Source organism: Sinohyriopsis cumingii, chromosome 7 (genome assembly GCF_028554795.1).
Source record: "Sinohyriopsis cumingii isolate HCF-2022 chromosome 7, ASM2855479v2, whole genome shotgun sequence".
Classification (NCBI taxonomy): domain Eukaryota; kingdom Metazoa; phylum Mollusca; class Bivalvia; order Unionida; family Unionidae; genus Sinohyriopsis; species Sinohyriopsis cumingii.
Window position 1 is genome coordinate 86,317,647 of NC_142967.1, and position 22,174 is coordinate 86,339,820.

A 22,174-nucleotide genomic window follows, 5' to 3' on the forward strand; every position below is an offset into this window, starting at 1 on the left:
AATTTTTATTCATCTTAATGCCACAGAAATAAATTTCCTTATTACCCTGATTTTGTATCCTCTTTCTCGTAATCCTGTGAAAAGCAAAAAATAAGCGTCAAAGTCTTTTTCATTGCTGCAGCTCATGGCGCAAACGTCTTCCTAAAGATTTGCCTTTTCTTTGAAGAGAGCCTTTTCATTTAAACATAAAGTCGTTCGTTTCAAGATAAATTTCTAGCAAATTTAAATTTATTCATTTGGATTTAGACAACCAAGCATGACCTTTCATATATAAGAATTTAGGTATACATGCTTGGCATTTTGAGAGAGAGAGAGAGAGAGATATAGAGAGAGAGAGATTTTATCCACGTTTTGGCACCATGTTAATTAAAGGAGAGCATCTTACGCGATAACACATTATTTCAGACCCGTCTAATAAGATCGTAATTGAAATATCATTTATGACTATCCAGGCGTTTTCAATTCCTGATTCTATTTTAAAATACTTTTTTTTTTTATTTGATGAAATTTTACACAATTGTGTTTTAAACCTAAATAAGTAAATGTATTGGTTTCCCAGTATCTCAACCTTCTGTTTAATACACCTGCGTCTCAGATTCGTTAGCTTAATAACTCGTCATTGAACGTATTAGAATTCCAGGTGATTAGCATCACTAATGCATGCTCTCAATCGAACTCATTATTGATTTATGATGTTAATCAATAATAATGTGCATTTTGCTGAAAGATTCCACCCAAATAAAAAAAATAACACTTTCATTCCTTCAGGAATGTATTCAACATTAATGTTGGCGTCGCCACAAATAAAACTCATCAGCGACATTACAGTTTTATTAATTTATGTTTTAACTTATTGTTTATTGTTTGATCAATAAATAAGAACGTTCATTCATACCTATTAAACTTGTATTTGGTACGAATTCAAAATGTTTCATTGCATTAGTACACTTAACGTGCAGCACAAAATGCCTAGATGACGTTGTTAAAATACAACACCACTGACTGCACAGTCACTTGGACACTTGGGTGTGACTTGGGTCAGTCTCAGTTCATATAAATTTCATTCAGCTTTTGTTTTGTTTTGTTTTGGGTTTGGGTATTTTTTTTTAGGGGTGTGTGTGTTTTTTTTTTCAAAGCGGATACCAAAATCAACAATCGGTCTAATATGTTGACTCAGGCTTTACAATTTTTTTTTCTGTTACGTTTTTGCAAATTATCTGGAAAGGATGAAACAATAAATAGCATTTCTGCAACATTCTTGCAGAAGTCAATTTGTGTTGGCAGTGCAGTTTAGAAATGTTAAAAAATGACGTCTGGTCAAGGAACGACTCGTCAAGGTAACTTCGCTGGAACTTATTTTTATATTTTATTGCACGCTAATAAAGACAGAATTACACATCGATAAACCACTTGTAGTTGTTTTCTTATTAATAATTTTTGCTATCGTTGAAGTACTTGATTGTAATTATGGAAATATCAATTATCTGTCTAAAGTGGAACTACCTTTTGTGTTCAAGTCGACAAAACACAAGAAAACAAAATATTAAACAGAAAGTATTAAACAGTTAACATTACCTTAAGACATCTGCTACTCCAATCTGTTATACATACTTAAGGCAGCCAAAAAATGTACAGTATTACAGAAAAAGAAAATTTTGAAGCATTATGTGAAAATGCAGTTTTCACACACTTCGTTATTCACTCGGGACTAGCATATTCCTGTCAGCAGGAATGAATTAGAAGTAAATGTTAGCATTAACGTTTGAACTTTTAATGGTGTTTTGCTCTCTCTCATAGTCCTTTATGGAATTATGGGATGATTTTTAAAAAAATATTATGGAATGGACTTAAAACACTTGACAGAACAATTTAGTGCAGGCAGTAAGAAAGAAAGTTGTTTAAACTGGGAACTCTATTCTCTTTCGTGTTCCTTTTTGAAATTATAGAAACCTAGTGTTACAGTTTTAAAAAGAATATTGAACAAATATTGCAATTGTTATTTATTTATTTATTTATTTATTTACTTTTGTTCTCTATTCTGAAAATAAGAGATGCAAATGACCAGTTAAATATGAGTGGTTGCCATTAAAGTTTTACTTTCAAAGCGCAATAGAATGTACTTGTTAAGTTGGTGCTTTATAAAAATGCTTTCTTTATTTTATTTTTTTTTGGGGGGGGGATGGGGGTCCCATAGCAGCAGTATAAGCGAATGCCCTTTTGGAGATAGACCCCCAAACCTAATCGCCTCATAAGTCACATACTACTCTTTATCTGTGGTATATTCACTAAAGTGGAAAAAAAATCTACTTTGCTTGCTTTTTCTACATTTTATGATATTTGATAGAATGAAAATAATTTGCTGAATTTTTGTGGGTTTTTTTTCTTTTCAGACTATATCAGCCACAGTTTTGCGAATTTATAACCAAGACAGAAATAACATTAAGTGCCAGGACGATGGATGTGAAGAAATCCCACCGCATAACTCTGTATTTTCTGTCATGGCTCCTTTTTGCTGTATGTGCCATCGTCTTAAATGTTCTGAACATAGATTGGAGCGTTACCAGTCTGGCTAATGGTGTAGCAGTGATACTATTTCTAGGAATAATACAAGGCTCTGTACTGGAGATTCCTGTGCAAGGTATAGCCACTCTAATCGTTGGAGGCCACAAAAGACAAAATAAACAATGTTCGAGTGAGGGTCTGACTGTGATCCTAAATTATAACCTGCTGGCAACGAGCAAAGGAGATATTGAGGAATGCTTCCAAAGCATGCATCGCGCCTTCATGGGAAATCTAGATCACAATGTTTCGGCAGTCTTGCTGAGTGCCACGAATGATGCAGAATTAAAAAGGTACGAACTTGAGATGAGAAATAAATATCGATCTCTGATATATTTTGAGCTATTTCACGAAGGAGTTCTATTTTCAGAGAGAGACTGGGAAAAAATTGATGTAAATCGCTTGCAACAGATATGGCTCAACTTCATCCATGTTGAACCGTTAGAATTTCTATATTGCCACCTTGATGGAATATGTGAGAAATTTATACGTGAGTTCATGGTTATTCACAGAGTGAGTCGCGTCCTAAAGAAATGCGGACAATATCAGGACCTAATGCTTCTATCAGACGGTCATTTAACCGCTTTCAGTTACTGTGACACGGATTACTATGGGAAATCGGCCCGAGAGTACGGTGAACCTCTTTTTGAGTCTTCAAGCGATGTAAATAACATTCAAAATCGGAAATTTGACTATACCCTCGTTCTTGACTCCGATACTGGAGTACCAACTGGTACAGTATGGAAACTACTTCAGATCGCAGCAGCACATCCGGACAGCGGTATAATCCAACCAGCAATCAAGCTGCAATGTAGTGAGAGCGATACAATATTCATGCAATTGGAAACTGCGCGACAAAACATATACGAACCAATCACAAACGCCATGACATCTATTTTAGAACAGTCATCCTTTTATGGCAAAGGTTTGATTAAGAATCGAATCTACATCGATAATGTCATTGGTTCAGAGGAAAAACCAATTGAGCGCGTGCCAGTGGACGTGATCAGCCATGATACTTTCGAGGCTGCTATATTAAAACCTGTGTATGCAGGCTCTGTTTATCTTACAGAAGCCCCTTGTTATAACTACGTATCATGGAGTATCCGAGAAAGAAGATGGAATAAAGGAGAAATACTGCTAGCAATGTACTTTTGGCCAAATTTATTTGGAAGACCAATGAGATTATTGCAAAGATTGTTTCAGGGAAAGCGCTACAACAAAATTCAGTTGAGAACCAAAGCTTCTCTAGATTTCGTGACTTCATACATTGCGCACTCTGCTCTCAGAAACATGTTCATGAAACCTGTACTGTTTGTATACATATGCATACACTACGGTGTCAAAATGCACTATGATTACACACCAATTATAGTTGTAATGTTCCTAGTCGTTGTATTTCCCAAATTCGCCACTTGTACCAGACAGAACATCAAATGCGTTTTTCTGGAGACAATAGGGTCAATATGCCAATTCACACCGGAAGCGATTGTAGGAATTGTCCGCATCTCAAGAGCTTGGGTTGCCAATATTGGCATAAATTTGCATTGGGTTCCACAACGGACCGTCGAAGAGGAGTTCAAAACGTCGAACCCTCTCCTGTCAAGCTTTCGCCATTTGTGGGGATACTCCCTTCTAGCTATAGCATTGAGCGTCTTGGTAGTCTTATTTTTTCAAGACGCCACACTTCTTTTGGTCATGTTAGCGACACTCTTTTGCTTACCATTTTTTACTGGCGTCACCTCTTTAAAGGCACAGCTACGTTGCGGCGACGGCCGCGTCCACGACCATTTCCAGGAACCACGACATGCTATTTAATCAGCTTCTAGGTTTTAATGCAGCTGTACAAATTTAGCGTTTCCTATGATGATAATCCATGCAACCAAACCGTTGGTTGGCGAGACACAGAAATGCTTTTCGTTATAGAATCTTTAGATTATAGACTAAAAGAACCTCATCCAATGACATCGCTGAAGGTTTTTGAGGGTCTCATACATCAGAAAGTCTGTGATAATAATAATAATAATAATAATAATAATAACTTTTTCGTTTCTTTTAGGAAGCATGAGAGAGAAAGTTGTTGGATCTAGTAACTGACTATGTTCATCCTATTTATTTGCGTTCATCAGCTTCTACAAATTTCAATATTATTACTAAGAAATATACACCTAAGGATTTTGTTTGATTATTTAGTTACATTTGGATGAAATCAGCAGAGAAATAACCAAGTCACGAAGATATTAATTTGTGCATATTATGTAGTACACTAGTATATAGGTATACTTTTAAATTGGAGGGGGGTGCCTCGACTAAGCCATAAGGATGCGATGTTCCTTCAGAACTCAGCGCCTTCAGCAGCAAAAATGCTATCAAAATAGATAAATACAAAATTAAGACTCAAACATACTAAGAGATATTGTAGACATACAGGGCAAGGTTAGATTCTGCCACCCCCCCCCCCGGGAAAATATCAATTTCAACATTTATAAACATAATGTACATTTGTCTTTTCATACCCAACAAACATATAAGACTGAATCTATCCGATTGTTTGTCCCTGTATGAAATAAACCAGGAAAAAAAACGACCCTCAATAAAACTGAAATTTATTTATTTATTTTTCAAAACTGTTGTTGATTTGGAGAAATGCGCCCCTTGAAATCAGCGCCCTTGGCGGCTGCCTAGTTTGTCTATATAGCAGCGCCGGCCCTGTAGACATACAAGAAAAATTTATTCATGTCAGGCACTATTGGGCACATTCACAAAAAACCATTAGCGACGTAATAAATTCCAATAACCCTTCGTCGTTTTGTTTAAACATATTTTATACAGTTGGATTGGGCACAAGTTCTAACACATTTCAACATGATAAAAGTGATGGAAAATACCCAACTAATTATGCAAAATGTTTGGTAAGAGAGGGGTGGGTCACAAAGACAGCATTCACGGTTTTATTAAGTTATTAAAAATGTCCGATATGAGATATTTTGCACACATGTTGTAAAATTTTATATTTTTCATTTGCATCGGCTTTCCCCCAAAGCAGTAAATCTAAGCTAACAACTGGATACGGCACTGAGAGTAATTTTCTCATAAATGTAGATCCTTGCTGGCTATTTTGAGAGAGAACATGAAGAAATGCACGGTGGTTTTTATCCCACCACAGAAACAGAAAAGGTTTTTGACATACTGAGTGCGGTGAAAATCAGGTTTTAATGAGTTTACATTATGTCACAGTCTAGTATAGACAATATCTAAAGCTCGATGACTAAAGTAGGTATCCTACTGGATTTGATTTTCGGACATAAACACTTTTTCAACCCACTCTAAGACATGCTACATTGATTTCAAGATTTGTTCCACGAGCCCACTGTTGAGGGAATAAACTATGATTGAAGTATGATTTACTCTGAAAATGCGGGAAAACAAGAAAAGTAGGTCAGATGGTGAATAACACTGAGAACTTGAGACTAAATACAATTTTTCTTTCGACAGAAGAAATTCCACTGCATAGGTTAGGTGTAAAACAATACCGAGAACAGTTACACTGTATACGTCAAAAGAATAAAGAACATTTTCTCCAGTCTTTATCGTACGCGTTTATCAATGAACAACGTTTTCAAACGCATTCAGTAGAAGGTGAAATGGATAATATTATTGAAAATTAACTTCATAAATAAAGTTGGACAGAAAAGACGCTAAGATACAAAATAAATATTTTGACAGGATTAATAATGTAATGTTGCACATATATACGTATCAGTTTCTCCGAGAAAACGCACGCGTGGATTTTCGTGAATGAGAAAATACAAAGAAGCTTGTTTTCAAACAAATAATATGGATAATGTATGTTTTTGTCTGTACCATGACATATATTTTAGATGCTACCAGTGAAGATCCCCACAGGCCATAAAAATACCATCTGGATAGATACATGGTTTGGTAACAGAGAGAGAGAGAGAGAGAGAGAGAGAGAGAGAGAGAGAGAGAGAGAGAGAGAGAATGTATATTGATTTGTTAATTATATGAACATAAGTCATTGTGCATTTCATCCTTCATACATCTGAAGGTCTATATCACTATTAGGACCGCTCCGGTGTCCTAGCGGTTAGAGCGTCCGCCTCGGATGTGAGAGGTCGTCGGTTAGAACCCCAGCTGAGTCATTCCAAAGGCATGAAAATTGTACTTTCAGCTGCCTCGCCAGGCACTCAGCATTAAGAGGTTAGTGTTAGAACTGGTCGGTCTGGTGTCTGCAGCATGATGCGCCAGTGATCGACATCATTATAAACTGCCACACTGCAAACATCGTAACAATATGACTGAAATATTGTTAAAGCTACGTTAAAAATCCAAAACACACACACATACACATAGTACTATTAGGTCATACAGGATACATCGTTGGAGGTCTATAGTACGCTTAGGTCATGAAGGTTACAGCGTTGGAGGTCAATCGTACTATTTGGTCATGAAAGTAATATTGGTGGATGTCTATAGTACCATATGATCATGAAGGATACGTTGTTGGAGGTCTATAGTACCATTTGATCATGAAGGATACGTTGTTGGAGGTCTATAGTACCATATGATCATGAAGGATACGTTGTTGGAGGTCTATAGTACCATATGATCATGAAGGATACGTTGTTGGAGGTCTATAGTACCATATGATCATGAAGGATACGTTGTTGGAGGTCTATAGTACTATTAGGTCATGAAGGTTACATCGCTGGAGGTCTGTCGCACTATTAGGTCATGCAAGTTACATTGGTGGAGGTATGTCGTACCATATGATCATGAAGGATACGTTGTTGGAGGTATGTAGTACCAGTTGATCATGAAGGATATGTTGTATTAGCTCTATAGTACTATTATGTCATGAAGGATACATCGGTGGAGGTCTATAATACGACTAGGTCACGGTTACATTGGTGGAGGTCTATAACACGCCTAGGTCACGGTTACATTGGTGGAGGTCTATATTACTGCTAGGTCACGGTTACATTGGTGGAGGTCTATAACACGACTAGGTCACGGTTACATTGGTGGAGGTCTATAATACGACTAGGTCACGGTCACATTGGTGGAGGTCTATAATACGACTAGGTCACGGTTACATCGGTGGAGGTCTATAATACGACTAGGTCACGGTTACATCGGTGGAGGTCTATAATACGACTAGGTCACGGTTACATTGGTGGAGGTCTATAGTACGACTAGGTCACGGTTACATTGGTGGAGGTCTATAATACGAATAGGTCACGGTTACATTGGTGGAGGTCTATAGTACGACTAGGTCACGGTTACATTGGTGGAGGTCTATAATACGATTAGGTCACGGTTACATTGGTGGAGGTCTATAATACGAATAGGTCACGGTTACATTGGTGGAGGTCTATAGTACGACTAGGTCACGGTTACATTGGTGGAGGTCTATAATACGATTAGGTCACGGTTACATTGGTGGAGGTCTATAATACGACTAGGTCACGGTTACATCGGTGGAGGTCTATAATACGACTAGGTCACGGTTACATTGGTGGAGGTCTATAGTACGACTAGGTCACGGTTACATTGGTGGAGGTCTGTAATACGACTAGGTCACGGTTACATTGGTGGAAGTCTATAACACGACTAGGTCACGGTTACATTGGTGGAGGTCTATAATACGACTAGGTCACGGTTACATTAGTGGAGGTCTATAGTACGACTAGGTCACGGTTACATTGGTGGAGGTCTATAATACGACTAGGTCACGGTTACATTGGTGGAGGTCTATAATACGACTAGGTCACGGTTACATTGGTGGAGGTCTATAATACGACTAGGTCACGGTTACATTGGTGGAGGTCTATAATACGACTAGGTCACGGTTACATCGTTGGAGGTCTATAATACGACTAGGTCACGGTTACATCGGTGGAGGTCTATAATACGACTAGGTCACGGTTACATTGGTGGAGGTCTATAGTACGACTAGGTCATGGTTACATTGGTGGAGGTCTATAACACGACTAGGTCACGGTTACATTGGTGGAGGTCTATAACACGACTAGGTCACGGTTACATTGGTGGAGGTCTATAACACGACTAGGTCACGGTTACATTGGTGGAGGTCTATAACACGACTAGGTCACGGTTACATCGGTGGAGGTCTATAGTACCGTTGGATCATGGAGGATACGTAGTTGGAGGTCTATATTACTACTAGGCCATGAAGGATACATTGTTGGAGGTCTATAGTACTACTGGGTCATGAAGGATACGTTGTTGGAGGTCTATGGTACCATTAGTTCATGAAGGATACATTGATTGAGGTCTATATTACTAATAGATCATGAAGGATACATTGTTTGAGGTCTATAGTAGTATTAGGTCATAAAGGATACATTATTGGAGGTCTATAGTACTACTGGGTCATGAAGGATACGTTGTTGGAGGTCTATGGTACCATTAGTTCATGAAGGATACATCGATTGAGGTCTATAGTAGTATTAAGTCATAAAGGATACATTGTTGGAGGTCTGTAGTACTATTGAAACAATCCTGACTACCTGTCAACTTCTATTACTATAAAGTATATTTGCACGTATCATTAATGTTAGGGATTATTTATAATACCCTATTACTGATTACATTCCCTTTATGTTTGAATGTTGTACCTCTGTTTCCAATGCAAATAATAGTAACTATAGTAACAGCTTTTGGTATATGACCCTTGTACAAAATAATAGTAACTGTAGTAACAGGTTTTGGTATATGACAATTGTACAAAATAAAAGTAATCTGATACAATATGTTAATCATGCTCAAATGATTTGTTTACATATTCATTGTCTAGGTTGAGTTTTGAAGCCCAGTGTGTACATGATAGGATTGTAAACTGTTTTCACTTACCTTCTATTCTGAGAGAAATATACAATTGTATCCATTTTTCTCCAGCATTATGGTAATATGCGTGTCAGTTCATAATTTGTCATCACCAGTGTGATGAAACTGTTCATCATCAATGCTGAATCATTGTATAATTTATTGTGAAATAATTGCTCTTTTTGTGGTTTACTACTATGTGTATTAGGCGCTCGGCTTTCCACTAGGAGGCGCTGAGGTTAATCTTTCCGAATTCTTCCCCTTTTTATTCGTTACGACTTTGTCATACATTTCCCGCGTGTGTTCCCAAAACCTATAAATAGGGGTGAGATCCGCCGTTTTGGTAGTTGTGGTTCTGCTGGACTCGGATAAAGGTTTCAGAACCAAGCAAACATAACAAAAGTCTCTAGTCATCTCAACTGATGATTTTAAGTATTAATAGCAAGGTAGACTAATTAATACCGACACCTTAAATTTAGTACTCATAATGACTATAATGTTTCTCTGAAGTTGTTTCAACATGTATTTATCAGATAAAAGTTCACATAGAGGGATTTAGCAGTCGAAACTGTCACTGTGTCGTCATCAACACAAACGTCTGCTATCCATTGGAAATTTAGTTTTCGATTGGCATTATGGAATGTCCTACTCAATTTCATGTTTAATTTTGAAATCACAAATTTCCATCCATTTTGTTGTGGTTGTGTCATTTAGATGTCGAAATAATGTACCCGACATCGAGACACTTTCTTACTACAAAACGACACACATTGTCGTATCAACCCACGCTACACACTATTGACATCCGGTTCCAGACTGTGTCTCTAACATATTTACTATTGGATTCGAAAAACCTTGAATGGGTGCACAAAATCAATTACCACTTCAGTACGTAATATGAACAAATTTTGAGAACTATTAACTTATTTTTCTGTGCAATATTAGTTATGGAATTGGGATTATTTGAGTTTGAGAATGTGTGAATTAGGACAAATTGAACATTAATGCAGATTTTCACATGCAATTTAGCACTGCCACTATTATTGTCATTCCAACATGCTGTATCAATCATCTGTCCTACAGATTTGCAGACATTATATTTCATCATTTTGAGCACTAAATTGTGTGAGAAAACACACAAGCCTAGAAGTCATATGATAAACAGTGTTGACTATTCATATTTGTCTTGTTTTGTGCTATTATGATCTAAATAAGAACTTTTGTGGTGACATTACAATATACTGGATAGATCTGGTAACAGAAAAAAGCGTGAGCTGTCCATCTATTTCATTTTATTTGGCCTTGACCCTTGACACGTTACACTATTGGGGCTTGAAGGATGCGTTTTTTCTATACCAAATTCTACTCATTTTTATAGTACACCAGGTTATGACACACATTTGAATACATCAGGTATGGAAGTTGAACTTATTATAGATTTTGACATGTTCCAGATGACTGCCAGTGGAATAGCATGATAGCATACACGTTCCCCACATACATGCATGCATACATACATACATACATACATACGTACGTACGCACACACAGACACATACATACATACATACATGTATGCATGCATACATACATACATACGTAAGCACACACAGACGCATACATACATACATACATATATACATACATACACACATACATACATACATACATACATATATACATACATACACACATACATACATACATACATAAGTACGTACGTACGCACACACAGACACATACATACATACCATACATACATACATACATGTATGCATGCATTCATACATACATACATACATACATACATACATACATACATACAGATGACTGCCAGTGGAATAGCATGATAGCATACACGTTCCCCACATACATGCATGCATACATACATACATACATACATACATACATACGTACGTACGCACACACAGACATATACATACATGCATCCATGCATTCATACATACATACATACATACATACATAGAATGAAACAAATCATGAGCAATACCTGGACAACGCTGGAGAGACAAAGTCTGAAATCGAACCTTTATGCACAGTTATGTATATGTAATGTTAAATGTTTAAAGGTAAGGAGTCCAGTGAAGGTAAGGAGTCCAGTGAAGGTAAGGAGTCCAGTGAAGGTGAATTATTATGTATCTGGATTAAAGCAATTTTTATAGAACGCAATGAGCTTTATAAAAGAAACACAAGCAAAGCAAAACAAAACAAAATAAAGCAAAAGCAAACTAAACATGTGGAGCTTGTAAACAAATTAGATGAGGAGACGAAAATATATTCAAAACACCAGGGGACTATGATACGGGTTACATGTTAGAAGTAGTTATGAATGTTCAATTAAACCCGCACGGCCATTTCATAGACTACCCCTCATCTTCAGAAAAATGAATTCTATATGAAAAGTGATTTATCAGACTTCCAGAAGAAGTTAACAGATGATTACATTGTTATAAAACAAATGTTCCATGACTGTTATATACATCGAGAAACAAATTGAAGTATGTCATTCATTACATATACTAAAATCTTTACATACAGTCAGGCATAAAACTGACAGCAAAATGCAAACACTCTTAAAGTCTTTTTTTTAAAAAAAATCACAGTGACTAATATCCCAAATTGAAAATAGTACAATTCTGAGACAGAAAAAAATCACGAATTTCATAAAGATATTTTGTTTCAACAACAGTGTATTTGGCAAGGTGTTAAAGGTGTATAATTACCGATAATGACTTAGCACTGGTCAGTAAGATAAGCAAGAATTCCAATTGCACACTCTAATTCAACGTTGATTTACAGCATTACTCAAAATGGTTAATGTGTGACTCTTACTACAGAAAGCTCTATAGCAAAAACGATTACAGACTGTTAATGACTGACTCATTTATTTATTATCTATGTGCAGGCAGAACAATTTTACAGTAATATGAAGGACAGCATCATGGTCTATGAAAGACATACAACTTTTACAGTACCATGAAGATAGCATCTTGGTCCATGACAGACAGAAAACTTTAACGGTACCATGAAGATAGCATCATGGTCCATGACAGACAGAAAACTTTTACAGTACCATGAAGATAGCGAGAGCTCAGTCGGTTTAGAATTAAACTGGTGGGCTGTTGACGGGCGAGCGAGTGTGTGCCATACCAACCCACCGACTAATTTCCAAATTTTTGATTTATTAAATTTATTGTAAAAAATAACATTGTTGACGTCAATTTATCTTGAACTCCCCCTCCCCCATGTCAACAATTGTCAAACTTCTTCAAACACCCTCCCCCTATTTTGTTGACATAACTAATGGACGACCCCTAATGACTATGGAATAGTGACTGGAGTAATGACTATGGAGTAATGACTATGGGGTAATGACTGGAGTAATGACTATGGAGTAATGACTATGGGGTAATGACTATGGAGTAATGACTATGGAGTAATGACTGGAGCAATGACTATGGAGTAATGATTAATGGAGTAATGACTGGAGTAATGACTATGGGGTAATGACTATAGAGTAATGACCATGGAGTAATGACTATGGAGTAATGGCTATGGAGTAATGACAATGGGGTAATGACTATGGAGTAATGACTATGGAGTAATGAATATGGAGTAATGACCCTGGGGTAATGACTATGGAGTAATGACTGGAGTAATGACTATGGAGCATTTAGTGTGTTTAGATAGGATGTCGTTATCGTTGTTCCTCTCTGTTCGTTTTTTGTTTTGAAGAGAAAAAAACCACAACATTTTTATTGCTGTCTCTGAATAGTGTCAGAATGCAAGAAATACCCCATGCAAATTTAATCTTGAAAATTTACCTATCTGTTACCCTTAATTGTTATCATTAGTCCACATCTAAATTGAATTTAAGTTCCATTTATTGTGATCTTGCATACATGACGAGCGTGCGGTAGCTATTTTTAAACACAAGTGTTTACACTTGACTATCTTTTTAAGCCGCCTCTACGTACATGTATTGCCAAAGTTCCAGTAAGACAAAAACTGGTGACTGCGAGTTTTTGAAATAGATGTACTTTTACAACCACCCCACGCCACGAAAATAGCATTGCTGATTTTGAGATTTAAGCTTTCCATTCATTAGTCTCCGTGTCCTCACAAATCCGCCGATATAATTGTGCTAAAAGTTTGATGCAAATAAGCCCATGTAAATGGGTGCCTGGGTGATATAACTTTTTAACTTTCATCTAGTATTAATTTATCTTGAACTCCCCCTTGTCAGCTACAAGTAAGACCTAGTGATTCTCAGGGCTATGCCGGTTGAGGTTCCATATTTTATTACCGCTACGGTAGCCGGATTGGTCTGAGTATGAAGGGACGAAAACGTACACTGACACACTTTTACTTATTTCTGTCTTTCCTATCATTACTCTTCTGACTATCCTATCACTTCCATCTTTACTTTATCTTTGACCACGTACCACCCGTTGCTTAATAGTCAAGTGTGACTGCGTCAACGTATTTATAGATAGATAGATAGATAGATAGATAGATAGATAGATAGATAGATCATACAATATTTAATAATTGATACCTAAGAAGTTTCACATTTTATTTTGCCAGGATCATTAAACCTTGATAATCAAGATCATATGTGATGACGATCAACTTTCATGAACATGAATAGAGGACGACCACCTTGTCCGTGGAAATGACTTTATTACCTGTGGTAGTATAGAAAGAGTCATTTATCAATTAGTGTATCTATGTACAAAACTGGTTGTAATTCAAGTCGTGTCAGCTTTGATGTTGAAGCGATAAAGTGAATTCCTCTAGTGCTGATACATAGTTAAAAAAGCTATGAATGACTTATTATAAAGAAATACATTTTAAAGCTATATACTCGGACAGTCAGGAATTTTGTTGGTGGAACAAGGCCAGTAGGGAGGTAGGTTAGCTAATATATACGTTAGTAATTGCTGAGAGAAACATTACTATTTTAGGTAGATGTAAATCGGTCGGAGAGATTTAGCTATTTTTGTACTTTAAATCCAACCAACTAGCAGACTCTACAACTACAAATGCTTGTTTGTTCTTGGTGTTTATCAAGCTATTTTTGTACTTTAAATCCAACCAATTAGCAGACTCTACAACTGCAAATGCTTGTTTGTTCTTGGTGTTTATCAAGTTATTTTTGTACTTTAAATCCAACCAATTAGCAGACTCTACAACTACAAATGCTTGTTTGTTCTTGGTGTTTATCAAGTCGAAATTTTTGTTCTAGTTACTTCATATCTAAGGAATATTTTCAACAACCGTCTGCTTGACCTTGAAATATAAAGATGGTATATAGCATATGAATATAAATATGTTATCTAAGCAAATGTGTATATATTCCAACTATTGAGCAAGTGCAAGAGGCGGGATCCTATTTCTTGAAACATTTTGTATAGGACGAAAGAGTAGTTTGTTGTGTAGTTATGTATCAGAACATACTACCAACCCAACAGTAAAATGGAACGCAATTACATTCATGGCTAAGTATAGGAATTGTTACAAATCTATGCTCTTAAAATAAGCAACAGGAAATAGTGAAAAGCAACATGCTTTATAAAATTCAACGAATAATTTATTCTCGATAATGCAAAGTGAAAATCCGCTCCGGTGGCCTAGTTGGCAGAGCGTCCGCCTCGGATGCGGGAGATCGTGGGTTCGATTCCCGGCCGAGTCTTACCAAAGACTTACAACAATGGTACTAACAGCTGCCTCGCTTGGCGCTCAGCATAAAGAGTTTAGTGTTAGGACTGGTCGGCCTGGTGTCAGGATAATGTGACTGGGTGGGACATCATGCTACATGTCTGCGCCATGATGCCCCAGTGCTAGACATCACTATAAACTGCCACACTGCAGACATCGTAGCGATATGACTGTAACATTGTTAAAGCTACGTTAAAAATTCAAATCACACACACACACACACACACACACACACACACACACACACTGAAAATAAAAAGGAACGTTTACGGTATTGCGAATCAAAATCCAAAAATTATCCTAGAATTATAGACAGAAGTCTTAATAATTTAAAGTTTGAATAAACTTTAGTAGAAATCCTAAATTAAGTCCGACGCTGAAGGTGTTGATGCGTGTGATGACTTGTACAGTGCTGATGTGCCAACAGTCCTTTGTTGGATCACTATAATACAATCTGAGAATATATCCTTTTGTTTTTATTTCTGCATAATTCCAAGTCTTTTCCTCACTTATTTTTTTTTTTTTTTTTTTTTTTTTTTTGCTTTTTGTTGGTAATGGCGCGGTCCCTCTCAGTCTCCATCATAGAGAGAACCCCCTAGTGCCGAAAGATTAAAGGATTTTTTGTGTTTGTGTATCCCTTATGGTATGTTGTTCATGTTTTGTAAAAATACAGAAAGAAGTTTGATTAAATTTTATAAAAATTTTAAATAGGGTTCAGTACACATCCGTACTCTATTTTAACATTACAACTCCAGCTGGTTTTCGAGCTATTAGATGAAGAGTGATCCTTGCCAGGGATCTATATTGTCCGGTGTATGCTACGTGCGTATGCTATATTGTATTATATGATGTCCGTGTGTTTCTGTTTAGACTGGCTTTAGAGTCAAATCATAATATTTGAGTTGTCTTTAATTTTATTGAAACCTATTTAGTAAAAATAAAATAACTTGAATCAGCTAAGGAGGTCCTGGGCGAGCACTGGGTGATGGCAGGTGGTTCTTCTGTCAACCCTCTTTCACCATTTTGGCCAGTCCCTTCTTCCCCATGCGGTGTTTCCTTATTTAATTATGTTGTAGTGCTTTAATAGCTGTAATTATGCTGTAGTGCTTGTAATAACTGTAATTATGCTGTAATGTTTGTAATAACTGTAATCATGTTGCAGTGCTTGTAATTGTAATTATGCTCTTGTGCTTGTAATAACTGTAATTATGATGTAGTGCTTGTAATAACTGTAATTATGCGGTAATGCTTGTAATAACTGTAATTATGTGGTAGTGCTTGTAATATCTGTAATTATACTGTGGTGCTTGTAATAACTGTAATTATGATGTAGTGCTTGTAATAGCTGTAATTATGCGATGGTGCTTGTATTAACAGTAATTATGTGGTAGTGCTTGTAATAACTGTAATTAACATGAAGTGCTTATAACAACTGTAAGTATGCTGTAGTGCTTGTAATAACTGTAATTATGCTGTAGTGCTAGTAATAACTGCAATTATGCGGTAATGCTTGCAATAACTGTAATTATGCGGTAGTGCTTGTAATATCTGTACTTATACTGTGATGCTTGTAATAACTGTAATTATGATGCAGCGCTTGTAATAGCTGTAATTATGCTATAGTGCTTGTACTGACAGTAATTATGCGGTAGTGCTTGTAATAACTGTAATTATGTTGAAGTGCTTGTAATAACTGTAATTATGCGATAGTGCTTGTACTAACAGTAATTATGCGGTAGTGCTTGTAATAGCTGTAATTATGCTGAAGTGCTTGTAATAACTGTAAAAGAAAAATGAAAATAAAATAAGAAACAAGAAGAAATGAAAAGCTAAATAGTATTTTGTTGCAGGTGTGTATGTAATGCATATTTTACTAGCTCGTATTTTTAGTAATGCGTAATTGTATCCCGGTGTTCGAGTTTTCGTAATGTTCTTCTTAAAATGGCATTCCCTTTGGGGTAGATCAGGTGTAATCCATACTACCCCGTGTTGGCCATGTTGCATAGGCATCTCACCATGATTCGCTCCTTATTGGGTAGGGCCAATACCTGTCCCACCCCACTGTGTTTTTTTGCATTGTACCTATTTGTGTTAAAGATTTATTAGTTTCTAGTTTTTTTAGTAGCTTATTTGTTTTTGATGAGTTTGTTATTTTCGTTAGTTTAGTTTATATTCTATGCCATGAACTGACTCATCCTTCCGAACAACAATAAACAAAAAAAAAAAAAAAATGGGGAGGGGTAGAGGGATCAGTTCATTACTTTATCTAATTCTTTGAGGACCTCTAAAATTAATACAGATCACGCATTTTACTTTTCATAATCGGAGATATGAAATTAAGTACCTCCATATTGATTCCTCTATCTGATACTTCATTTATATAAAGACGTTTTTTTAAATCCACCCCCACCCCACCCCATATTTCTAACGAAGTTAATTAGTTATTGTATATCTATCAATTTCTGTATTTGGACATCTCAATATAACGTGGTTCTTTGAGTCAGTATGGTTCCCACATAAATGACACAGTGGGACCTAACGAACTGTGTCTCTTACAAGCCATCTCTCCGGTTAACCAAACATCATGTGGGTATAGGAACATACTGCTTTGTATAGATGGTGATCCTATGCCTGCCCATCTTTTCCTTATCCCCCCCCCCCCCAATTCAGGATTTAGTACCTCTATTAGTAATTTATCATTCTTATAAGTATCTTCATTGATGAACTTGTACATGTTTATGTCATTTGTTTCCAGCCATAGTTTCCCCTTGTCTCTGTAGAAGTTAATTGTTTCCCTTATCAGCCTTCAGTACAGTGGTGATTTAACAGTTGAATTAATCTATTATTTTTGTACATATCATTATTAAATGGCATAACCATCCATATACGTATATGTATAGTGCTTCCCACGGGTGTTGTGGAGAGCTGTAATATGTAGTAATCTGTTTAAAATAAATGACTTTTGTTTAATACAAAAATGTATAACACTCAAACCCCCTTCATCCTTTCGCATACATATATATCTTTCGAAGGTAGTGTAAAATTTTCTATTGTATTCAACATTAATTCGGTACTCTGTTTTGTAATGTAATTAATGTAATGTAATGTAATTAATGTAAATGTAATGTAATTAATGTAATGTAATGTAATTAATGTAATGTAAAGTAATTAATGTAATGTAATTAAATTGGCTGTATAATTGCTGATTCTGACACTTATTCTTGAGAAGTAAGGTCTTCGATTATTGATCTGACATGGCACGAACTAAACAAACTGCCATTAAGTCCACATACTGGAGCCCGGCCCCCATCTCACACCCCACAGTATCAATAGATGAAATTCAGTAACCTATAATGAAGTCATTAACCTATAATGAAGTCATAGGTGGGTAGCGATATACTATTAACCAATCCCCCACCCCACTAATTAACATAGATCTAAGGGTAACAAGGAACCTCCGTCTGTGTGAAGTAAGTTGCACAGACGTCGCAGGGCTAAGGCGCTACGCGAAGTGAACAGGCCTGTGAAACAGCATCAGAAAAACACATATGGCAGATATGGACACACATAACAAAAACAAGGGGAATTAAGATATACAATAATAAAAAGCTACCCACACTAAACTTAGGAACTAACACAAAACAAATTTTTTGTGTGGAAATTTTACATTCTATTATAAATAAACGAGAAGGCTAAATTCTGCAGAAGGAGAAATATTAACGAATAAAGAAGAATACGGATCTCCACTCGGATATAGTCTCTCAGTCTGAAGTACGGATCCCCACTTGGATATAGTCTCTCAGTCTGAAGTAAAGATAAAACGAGAAAACAACACACAATGATCACTCAACTAAAACAATAAGTTTCTTTTTAAAACTATATATTACACCGGTTTATAGACAAAATTCAAACTTTCATTTTTTCAAATTTTAAAATCGTAAACCTCAATAATTTGGATATCAAATACCAAATAACTATAACTACAACTATACGATAAGACAACTGGGCGATTATTGGACTACGTTTGACGTCCCAACAAAGAAATATATAGCATACACACAACATTGCAAAAATACATATATCATACACGGGACTTAGGAGATCTCTGGCTAAGATCACAGAACAAACAAGGGAGTGAACTCCGACACTGGGGTTGAAAACCCGGAGTTGGATGAACAACCCTTTAGATCACACTAGGAATATAAATACCTCATCAAAAATTCTAAACTTTGAATTTTTTAATCTAAATTCTATTATAAAACATACAAACATACATACCTTTGGGGGTACACACAAACATTTAACAACACTTTTTAAATTTTTTGGGAAATTGGGGTGGGGGGTGGGGGTGGGCATGTGCCTGCTGCCTCCCCCCAAAAAAGTAAGTCCACAGACCTTAAATTATCAGATTATAAACGAATGCATATAGAAATATGTGTAGAAAGAAATGGGGTAAGAGCACGTGGAATTTAAAAAAAGTTATAAGAGAAAACGAATTTAACGAAATAATAAAAAATGACTTAAGGGAATTAATAGAAAAAGGAAATAAGGATATAATTATATAATGGGATAAATTAAAAAAAACAAACCAAAGAGAATGCAGCTAGATATTCCAAAAGAAGAATGGCGCTGCAAAAAATGGAAAAAGGACGCACTAAAGAGACAATTAGGAAGAAATAACATGGAGGAAAGATAAAAAAGAAAGTAAAGAAAACACAGAGAAATTCAACAAGAAGAAAAGAAAGGGAGACAAATCAGAGCGGGAAAATTTACACGATTATTCAAAAAAGCATAAGGACTCTATAAAAGAGAGGAATTAAGGAAAGGAGGAGCAGGAGGAGAGAGAGAGAGAGAGAGAGAGAGAGAGAGAGTGTGTGTGTGTGTGTGTGTGTGATTTAGATTTTTAACGTAGCTTTAACAATTTTTCAGTCATATCGCTTTGATGTCTGCAGTGTGGCAGGTTAGAGTGATGTGTAGCGCTGGGGCATCATGTCGCAGACATGTAACATGATGTCCCACCCAGTCACATTATCCTGATACCAGGCCGACGAGTCCTAACAATAATCTCTTAATGTTGAGCGCCAAGCGAGGCAGCTGTTAGTACCAATTTTGTAAGTCTTTGGTATGACTCAGTCGGAGTTCGAACCCGCGACCTCCCGCATCCGAGGCGGACGCTCTAACCACTAGGCCACCGAAGCGGTCAAAGGAGGAGAGAAAAAGCTAGAAATGATAAGGGAAAGCAACAAGGAAATAACAGGGAAAAATTACATCACGAACTATATTTTAAAATATTATAAGGAATTATACACATCGCAACAAATTGATCCAAATAAAATAAATATGTACCTCAAAGAGAAGATATCGTTAGAACATAGAGACGGATGTGATGGTCTCATCTCTAGAGAAGAAATTTAAAAAAAGAAAACATCACACAAATAGCGAAAGGAAAATCGCTCGGCAGAGATGGATTCACTGCGGACTTCTGTCAAAAATTCCAATGAGAGATTTTGCCGATCCTTGAGGCATTATATAATAATATTGTACTAAGAAACGAAACTATGCCAAAATCGATGCGTGATGGTATAATTACGATAATATACAAAGGAAAGAGAGAAAGGGAAGAATTAAGAAACTGGAGGCTCATCTCCCTACTTAACATAGGCTATACAATTTTAAGTAGAATCTTAGCAAACAGGGTAAAAAATGGGATGGGGAAAATAATCAATACAAATCAGATATGCTGGGAAAAAAGGACGAGACATACAAAATAACATACTCAGTATAAGTACAGTTATTGATTTTATCAACGAAATAGGCCAGAAAGGTGATATGGTATTTTTTGACCAAGAAAAAGCATTTTACAGATTGGATCAAAAATATATGCAGAAAGATTTAGAAAACTTTGGATTTGGAAATAATTTCCGAAGGTGCACTGAAATCCTTTACAACAAAATAACCGCAAGAGTACAAGTAAACGGTGCGATCACGACATAATTTGAAATACAGAGATCTGTGAGACAAGGGTGCCAACTATTTGTAATAGCAATTGAAATCTTAAACCACAATATAAGGAACAACAGATAAATAGAAGGGATACAAATTCCAAAAATAAGACAGGAATTCAAAATGCTCCAGCTTGCAGATGATTGCACTAGCTTGATAAAGATTACTTGATCCTTCAAGCACCTAGAGAAAGAATTCGAAACATTTGGGAAAACCTCTGGGTAAAAAATTAAACCACGACAAAACAGAGATACTAAAAATAGGAAATTTGGCGAGGGAATCGCCCTGGACTCCCGCCCCCCCCCCCAAAAGATTGGGTGAAAGAATTGGGGATATACTTCGGTAAGGACGATGAATTAGAAAACTATAGGAACATGACCAAAAAGATAAAAGAAAACACTAAAATCTAGGCACTAACACCGCTCTGCATAATTGAACGTGCCATGTGGCCTAAACATATTTATATTAAAATATTAATTATACATCGAAATCAATAGATATCGATAACAAAATGCTTAACAAACTAGATAATGAAATAATAAACTTCATATGGGGATATAAAACACATTACATAATAAAAGAAAACCTATATGGGGCCAAAAAGAGAGGAGGGCTAGCTCTACCAAGCCCGATACTACTCAAGTGTACCAACATAATTAACAGAATAAAAACGATTAACCCAGAGCCAAAGACAGCATGGAAGCGTTATACATATAATACATTCGGGTTAACAATAAGGTACAGTTCAGATATATATATATATATATATATATATATATATATATATATATATATATATATATATATATATATATATATATAAGAATAACTTACTATAAAAAAAATTAGAAGTGTCTAAAAACGTTAGAAATATTAAAGAGCTATTACTAAAATTTAAGGGAAAAAAGAACAATGGATTAGGGATAAACCTCAAACTTACGAGTGGATAAGAGAAGAGATTACAAGAAATATTAGATGCAAGGTGGAGGAAGAGGACTGG

At 36.1% G+C, this 22,174-nt stretch overlaps 1 protein-coding gene across 1 annotated transcript; it reads left to right on the forward strand.

Annotated features, from left to right (window-relative positions):
* Positions 1–2,454: 2,454 nt before the first annotated feature.
* On the forward strand, positions 2,455–4,377 carry LOC149795665 (uncharacterized). Its single transcript, XM_089963836.1, has one exon. The coding sequence runs from the start codon at positions 2,455–2,457 to the stop codon at positions 4,375–4,377; it is 1,923 nt and encodes a 640-aa protein (XP_089819962.1).
* The last annotated feature ends 17,797 nt before the right edge of the window (positions 4,378–22,174 follow it).